This window comes from Tachysurus vachellii, chromosome 1 (genome assembly GCF_030014155.1).
Source record: "Tachysurus vachellii isolate PV-2020 chromosome 1, HZAU_Pvac_v1, whole genome shotgun sequence".
Classification (NCBI taxonomy): domain Eukaryota; kingdom Metazoa; phylum Chordata; class Actinopteri; order Siluriformes; family Bagridae; genus Tachysurus; species Tachysurus vachellii.
The window spans coordinates 3,131,954-3,140,879 of record NC_083460.1 but is presented as its reverse complement, the minus strand read 5'-3'; the positions used below and the strand labels follow the sequence as shown (position 1 = coordinate 3,140,879).

The 8,926-nt window shown below is 43.1% G+C and overlaps 1 protein-coding gene across 1 annotated transcript in view; it reads right to left on the bottom strand.

The window, feature by feature from the left end:
* Positions 1 to 631: 631 nt before the first annotated feature.
* The window catches only part of mpp7b (MAGUK p55 scaffold protein 7b), a 61,004-nt gene continuing 52,709 nt past the window's right edge, over positions 632 to 8,926 (bottom strand). Inside the window, exons 16-19 of the mRNA XM_060866002.1 lie at positions 5,608 to 5,716; positions 4,026 to 4,169; positions 1,159 to 1,337; positions 632 to 938 (exon numbers count right to left, since the gene is read on the bottom strand). Coding sequence (XP_060721985.1) covers positions 1,164 to 1,337; positions 4,026 to 4,169; positions 5,608 to 5,716 — 427 coding nt within the window. The 3' untranslated portion in view covers positions 632 to 938; positions 1,159 to 1,163. The remainder of the gene's footprint in view (positions 939 to 1,158; positions 1,338 to 4,025; positions 4,170 to 5,607; positions 5,717 to 8,926) is intronic.

Here is an 8,926-nt window from a genome sequence, read left to right as displayed (position 1 = left end):
TGTTTATTGATGATTAATCGAAGGAGTCTAGTCTGAGGTAAAGCTGTACGTTTACCGACGAGGCAAACTCCAGAAATTTCCACATCAGTAACTATAACTAGAAATAGATGAAAAAAAAGATTACATGTTTATTTTTATTTATTTATTTATTTATTTTATTAATTCAAACCACTGTGTTATAAGAAGAACAAAACACTTCAGGAAGTGAAGAAAAAAAGAATGAAGAAGAATGAAGTGTCTCCTGACGCCATGAACCTGATGATTAGTTTATTACCTTGAGAGGAACCAGACTCAGAAGTGAACCTCATCCTCATTTGTGGGACACCGGACAGGAAATAATGTAAATGTAAATAATGTCCATTCTTCAACTGTTTGTAGGTGAGTGGAATAAACTCCATCCAAGAGCTCCTGATGAACAAGCAGGTCAGAGTCATTACTGAGTTCATTACAGACTTAACACTAATTCCTTCTTAAGAAGAAGAAGAAGAAGAACGAGGCATAGAAGCCTTTATCATCGCCACATATACATTACAGCACAGTGGAATTCTTTTCACATACCCCAACTGAGGAGGATGGGGTCAACGTGCAGGGAGCAGGCAGGGTTGAGGGCCTTGCTCAAGGGCCCAACAGTGGCAGCTTGGCAGTGCTGGGCCTTGAACCCTGATCCTTCGATCAACAACCCAGAGCCTTAACCAGTTGAGCCACCACTTCCCCTTGCAGACGTCTACAAATGTTCTCTGATGAAGACTCGAGCACAAAGCTGACCGATGCAACGGCAGTTCAAGGAATTAATAATAATATATTCTGAAAATATATTTTGGAGACTATCACGCCATCTTTGGATGAGGTTCCCTTCTGAGTCTGGTTCCTCTCAAGGTTTCTTCCTCATATCATCTCAGGGATGCTTTTTCTTGCCACCATGACCTCAGGCTTGATCACTAAGGATAGATTTAGAGATAAACAGTAATTTAATTTCAAACATTCAAACGTTTCTATATTTCTGTAAATCTGCTTTGAGACAGTGTCAGTTGTTAAAAGCGCTACACAAATAAATGGAATTGAATTGAATTGAATTGAATTGAATTGAATTGAATTGGATATCTAACTTGCTGATTCATGACTTGTTCGTGATTTACGATTCATTATATGACTCCTCACAGTATTTAAGCCCATATTTTGGGAATCCAGTTGCTTTCCTTTTCAAGCTTCTTCAGTTCAGCTCTCAGCTCAGCGAACACCGCGGCCAGATCGTCGTTGATGATGATCTTCTCGAACAAGTAGCCGTAATTATCCTCCATATCCTGTGCGGTGTTAATCATCTCCTTGAAGTCTGCCTCCTGTAAAAATTTCAAATGTCAGTAGTGTTTCACAGCTGTAAAGAATTAGCTGAGTGATTAATGCACTGTACAAAAAAAAAAACTGTGCAGTTTAATCCAGCTAATGTGGATCTGGTTAAACAGAGTACCGGTCACCGGTCCAACAATGACAGTGTCCGCCATATTTAAAAACGGAAAAATAAAGATTTATGGATTCCTGAAACTGAACGTGCTACGGTACGATCCTCATAAATAAGTCCGGATTTTTCTCATAAAGGCATTTCATATCGTACACGAAACATCAAGATTCGATGTGGAATAGAATGTGATTGTGACCAAAGTCCAATAATTCATTCATTCATTCACTCATCTTCTACCGCTTATCCGAACTACCTCGGGTCACGGGGAGCCTCAGTCTCAGTCGTCATCGGGCATCAAGGCAAGATACACCCTGGACGGAGTGCCAACCCATCACAGGGCACACACACACACACACACTCATTCACTCACGCAATCACACACTACGGACAATTTTTCAGAGATGCCAATCAACCTACCATGCATGTCTTTGGACCAGGGGAGGAAACCGGAGTACCCGGAGGAAACCCCCGAGGCACGGGGAGAACATGCTAACTCCACACACACAAGGTGGAGGCGGGAATCGAAGCCCCAACCCTGGAGGTGTGAGGCGAACGTGCTAACCACTAAGCCACCGTGCCCCCCGTCCAATAATTCATTTATTTAAATCATAGACGTTAATCCACAGGTTAATCCGGAAAGCTGAGACTGAGACGAGCGACACTTCGGACGTCACCTCAGACTCTGACAGTACATAAAACGACATCCAGGTGTGTGGGATGACATTTAAGGGTTTTTTATAAGACCCTGGGGTGGCTTAAGATGCTCCAGTGTGAGTGATCCATACAGTATGATTCCTCTCCATCCAGACCCCCAAACTCCGGTCCTACGACTCACCAGAAATCACATGAAGCCAGTGCAGAGGGCAGGAGAACCTGCTTTGAGGACACCTGCAGCCCACCCTGGAGCGGTTTTAAGGAGACCTTTGCCATAAAAAAGACATCCAGAGATGCAGTCCGGGTCTGGGGCGTACATGACTATTTACTGGCAGCAGGTTAAAGTCTGTCATGTGGTGGAAATGTAGAGCTTGCAGATTATACAGGGGGAAAATTGTAAATTGTCGGGGTTGTAAATTCATAGGCTTGTTTAAATCGATCTATCAGATCGAACTAGTGGAACTGGTTTATTTTTCTCATTTGGAAAATCTTAAGCCTCGTCTATGCAGTGATTCTGAGAGCAGTTCCAGCTGCAAGAGACATCATGGGTTTATTTTAAACATGCTCATGATGCACTAATAGCTTTTCATTGCTAGGTTTAACAGCAGCTATGGAGAGAACTTGTATATTTTTAATCTCAATAATCTGAAACATTGAACCTTCTCAGGCTTTTCTCTTTTCGTTTTTTTCTATGCAGCTTTTTTTTAAACCACGTCTTTCGTTTGGCACCTATAAAAAATATTTTATGCCCCTTTTCCACCGAGGCAGTTTGAGTGCTGGTTCGGAGCCTAATTTAGAACCAGTTCTTTCTTTTTCGACAGCCAAAGCACCGGCTCTGAACCAGGAAATGTGGTTCTTAAGTAGCACCAAAACGTTGTTGGACTAGACTTAAGAACCGCTTGTGTCAGGGGCTGTGGGCGGGGCTGTGGGCGGGGCTACTGTTAGCGCATTTGATAATATACCTTAAGTATACTAATGTTTAATACACTTTTACTTTACCGCGATATGATACATTATCAGCACACATGATAGTAAGTAGCTACATGCTAAGGCTAAGTTTTTTCTGTGTTAATGATAAAATAACGTTATGTACTTTCTCGATAACAACCTCCGTTTATACAGATTACATGGAGCTGCACGTACACGTTGGATTCGCCGCGTTTGGATGTTAATGTAGGTTCACAAAGCCACGAGCATTAACAGTAAAGCAACATCCGCCATTGTTGATGTGTTTGTGTTTGCCGCTGCTGCGCTAACGTTGCTGTGTAACGTGACACGTATACAGTGACGTCAGACTCGGCTCTGTGATGCTCTCTAGCCGGTGGAAAGGCCAGCACCGTCACTAGCTCTGAACCAGCACCCGGTTCTTTTTGGTGGAAAAGGGGCATAAGACCTAATTGACTGGTTTAGTGTTCAGCATGTTTGCGTCCCACCTCCGCCTCGTCTGGGCAGAGTTTGAAGGTTCTTCCTGTGCTTTGGGGGATTCCTCAGGGTTTTCTTCACCAGTCCAAAGACTTGCGTTGTTGGCTGATTGGCATCTCGATTGTGTCTGGTGTTTGAACGAGTGTGTGTGTGATTGTGCCCTGTGATGATTTGGTACCATGTCCAGAGTGTCCCCTTGCCTTGTACCCCATGGGTATCCCCTGGGATAGTGAACATGGACGGGTGTATGGATGAGGTGTCCACGTTCTTTGTATTCTGCTTTATAGGTTACAGCATATTAGACTAATTTACTAATAAACATATCTCAGCTCATGGACAACCCCTGTGGTGAACAGGTCAACGTGTGAGTCAGTGCAAAGTTTGCTAAATGATCACACGGAGTTTGTTGTTCCTGCTGGAAAAATCAATTCAGCTGCAAATTAAAGACACGTTCCTGTACAGTCGAAAGCATTACTTATTGACCTGGTCTTACCATAAACGTCCTCGTTGGCTTGGCTTCATCGCAGCTGGCCAGGATTTTCGCTTTTCTCCGGCCGAGCCTCAGCTGTTCAATCGCTGGAGGTTTGACGAACGTAACATACGGTTTGAATTCTGTTGTGTACAACAACTTTACAGCCTTGAGACGAGACGAGAAAACAGTTTGGTTAGCGTATTAGGAGACGTTCGCCTTCGCTACGTTAGTCATTAAATCATTAAACTGGCATGCGGCGTGTTGATGAGAGCTGTGCATTTGTTTCCATTCGGCCAGCGACGTGCCGACTTTGTGTGCCTGCTGTCCTCGTCAGCCGTCGGGCCGCTTCGTTTCCTAATACCACAAGTTCATTTCTTCTTCTTGCACCAGATACAAAAAAACAAAACCATGAAGAAGAGAAAAACTTCATGGAACATTTGAGCAAAGCAGGGCAGGACGATGCTGTGTGAGGCTCGCGCCATCGTTTCGTACATGATGCCTGCGGTGTGTGTTCATTAATGTAGAGAGAATGTTGCTATAAATGTTACAAGCTGGTGAAAAATAATCACACCGGAGGAAATGTACCAACTGGAGAAGGGCTGACAGACGCTCCCCGACCAGAATGACATCATTCCTGCCCATGCCCTCAGCTCCAAAGTCAACAAACATGACATGTAATATGGACCTCTCTCTTTTTCTCTGTGTGTGTGTGTGTGTGTGTGTGTGTGTGTGTGTGTGTGTGTGAGATCTAAATGACTTGTCATAATCACCATGTTTGTACCATCTCTTTAATAAGCAGTTATGGAATAATACAGGGCTTCTCTGGCACATCATCCTACATGAACTGTTGATCCATTTAAAACACACACACACACACACACACTTACTCACACACACACACACACACACTTACTCACACACACACACACACACACACACACACTTACTCACACACACACACACACACTCACACACACACACACACACACACTCACACTCACACACACACACTCACACACACTCACACACTCACACACACTCACACACACACTTACTCACACACTTACTCACACACTCACTCACACACACACACACACACACACACACACACACACACACACTTACTCACACACACACACACACTCACACACACACACACACACACTCACACTCACACACACACACTCACACACACTCACACACTCACACACACACTTACTCACACACTTACTCACACACTCACTCACACTCACACACACACTCACACACACACTCACACTCACACTCACACACACTCACACACACTCACACACACTCACACACTCACTCACACACTCACTCACACACTCACACACACACACACACACACACACACACACACACATTCACTCACACACACACACACACACTTACTCACACACTCACTCACACACTCACTCACACACTCACACACACACTCACACACACACACTCACACACACACTCACACACACACTCATACACACACACACACACACACACTCACACACACACACACACACACACTCACACACACACACACTTACACACTCACACACACTCACACTGATGTTCTACCACTTACATTGGGCTCCACATCCAGCAAGCACACCTTGCTCTCCGCTAGAACCTTGCGGACCGAATCCAGGCTGGTGCCGTAATAGTTCCCGCCATGTTCTCCGTACTCGATAAACCTGATGATACAAACAAGACATCGGGAATTCGTAAATCCAAGAATTTCTGCCACGGTTCAAGGAACAAGCTGAAGTTCAGAGAAGGATGTTTAAGGGTGTTCAGAGAACTTCTAAAGAACAAGCGAGATAAGAAACAGAAAACACTTTGATCAGCACATCATGACTAACTGTGTGTTCAAGTTCTCCTGGAATGTTTATATTTAGGAAACATTTTCTTACGCTTACATTATAAGTAATTTGCTGATATTTTAATAACATGCTGCATAAACCGAACACTATGAAATACACTGAAATTAACTGCAGAAACGATGAGACATTCAGTTCACGCTGCATCCACCATGTTTAATGACTGACACGCCCCCGACTCGGAAACGATGAGCTCACAGAAATCCACAGTATGTTTCTTGATGGCTCGAATGCACCATAAGACACATCAAGGATTATAAAGACAAACTAATCAAGGGTTTAACACCAAAGGTCTGGAGACCATCAGGAAATAGGACGGGGGTTGAGACAGGACTTATTAATGAGATCGGTGCTTATTAGTGTTCAGAGAGGAAATTCATGACAGAATTGTATAGCAATTTAAGCACGAATTGGTTTGTAGCCCACGGCTTAAAGGTGAAGTCTTACCCTTAAAGGTGAAGTCTTAACCTTAAAGGTGAAGTCTTACCCTTAAAGGTGAAGTCTTAACCTTAAAGGTGAAGTCTTAATCTTAAAGGTAAAGTCTTAATCTTAAAGGTGAAGTCTTAACCTTAAAGGTGAAGTCTTACCCTTAAAGGTGAAGTCTTACCCTTAAAGGTGAAATCTTACCCTTAAAGGTGAAGTCTTACCCTTAAAGGTGAAGTCTTACCCTTAAAGGTGAAGTCTTACCCTTAAAGGTGAAGTCTTAATCTTAAAGGTGAAGTCTTAATCTTAAAGGTGAAGTCTTAACCTTAAAGGTGATGTCTTACCCTTAAATGTGAGGTCTTACCCTTAAATGTGAAGTCTTACCCTTAAATGTGAAGTCTTACCCTTAAAGGTGAAATCTTACCCTTAAAGGTGAAGTCTTACCCTTAAAGGTGAAGTCTTACCCTTAAAGGTGAAGTCTTACCCTTAAAGGTGAAGTCTTAACCTTAAAGGTGAAGTCTTAATCTTAAAGGTGAAGTCTTACCCTTAAAGGTGAAGTCTTAATCTTAAAGGTGAAGTCTTACCCTTAAAGGTGAAGTCTTAACCTTAAATGTGAAGTCTTACCCTTAAAGGTGAAGTCTTACCCTTAAAGGTGAAGTCTTACCCTTAAAGGTGAAGTCTTACCCTTAAAGGTGAAGTGCCGAAATGCTTTTTTGCATTTTTTTTTTTTTTTTTTTTATAAACCATCTGTCCAGAATAGTGTAATCATGAACATACGAATCAATCTGATCAAGGAGGCGTGTCCATTTGTCTGTCAATCATATTATCTGTCCTTTCAGGAAACCTGGTTTCATTCGCCGGCTTTCGTTTGTTTAATCATACGTTTTTTTGTTTTTTTTCGAGTTTCAAAACCTACATTTGAACAAAATCAAGGCTCCTACAGTATCTCCACTTCACGTCCCAGCGCTTACAGAGTTTTACTCTTGACACCATGCTGACAGAAGACTATCCAGAGCTTTAGGAAGTTCACACGTAATCCCGAGCTCGGCCCTGATCCGTCATCACCTCCGACTGACTGACGGATCTCTGTTAAAGTGTGGAAACTGGACCAGAACCGCTCGCATGTCATGTGAACTGCAGCCAGATCGACTGTGGTCAGTTTGCATGTACAGTAAGATGTGGCAGAGAGAGAGCGAGAGAGAAAGAGAGAGAGAGAGCGCTAAAGCTCACGGTCTGATCTAAACCTGTATTTAGATGGTGAGGGGAAACTGGGAAACGACCCAAACCGTCATCGAGCTGCCACATCGTACTCCTCTCATCTCATGTTCTGGTTGCACGTAGGAGATAATAACGCTTCAGCTTCCACCGGAGCGAGCGGCGCCATCGTTTGAAGTCGGTCGTAGCGCTTTTTCAGGAGATCATGCTTCCAGACGTTTTGGCACACTGCGGCTTTATCTAATCTGCAATGTTACACTTTAAATTGGAGCCACCTGTCTGGGCCATCGCTAGGAGGGAGCGGGGGTGCCAAAACTTCCAGTACAAGCCTCGTGAGGAAGATAAAGCACAAAAATGCAATGTTTTCCATAAGATTGTCAGTTTAGCACAGAAAACAAGCCAATCCATCGCTTTGGCACCGGATTCCACGGATTATCCGATTTTGAAACGAAGCAAACGGATAACTGTTTTAAATTCAGACGTGCACACAAAACACATTTCACGCTGCATGAATCATTCTTACAATGGATACAATTTTTCCATCATATTCTTGCTGGAAAAAAATAAAGACGATTCGAGATTGTTTACTGTTGTGTAAGTGTGTTAAAGTGTAGAGACTAAAAAGATCTTCTGGCTCCGACTCCGGCTTTTAACGTCGGAATGCTGAGCCAGAGGGAATTTCAGGGATGAACTCATCAGTTCCAAACGTTTATTTCTAGGTGAGTATCGTAACTCACATACAGCGCAAATGATTGTGTGTGTGTGTGTGTGTGTCAGGTACGGCTGGATAACACACTAATTGATGGAAGAGGAAATTATGGATTGTACGGATGGATTCTTCCGTATTAAATATTCCCACATCATTAGAAAGTCTCTTGTAATTAGATGAGAAACTGTTTCGACCAATCAAAACCGTGCAGTTTGACAAGTCTGGCGTCTGCCCCAGTGAGACGTGTGTTTGTCCCTCTGGTGAGAATCTTATTTTAGTAGAACACTGATTTTAGAGAACACTAATTTTAGTGTTGAAGATAAATCTGAGCTGCTTTATCTCAGAGAGCAGAAATGGGTTTGATGTCAACTTTTACTCTGAAGATACAAACATCTGTGCGGAAAAAACACACAAACCTCTACGGATATTTTGTCCCTAGTGCTGTAGGGAAAAACGGACTGAAGAAGAAAAACCTCCTCTGTGGAGATGAACAGAAAGGAATCACGGGAGGAAGTCGGAACACTAGGATTAGTGTTAGTATGAACTTGCTTTGAGAACAAAGACATTCTTTATTTCTTTACTTGATATTCCTTAAATAATTTACTGATCAGGGGGCACAGTGACTTAGTGGTTAGCGAGTTCGCCTCACACCGCCAGGGTTGGGGTTCGTTTCCCAC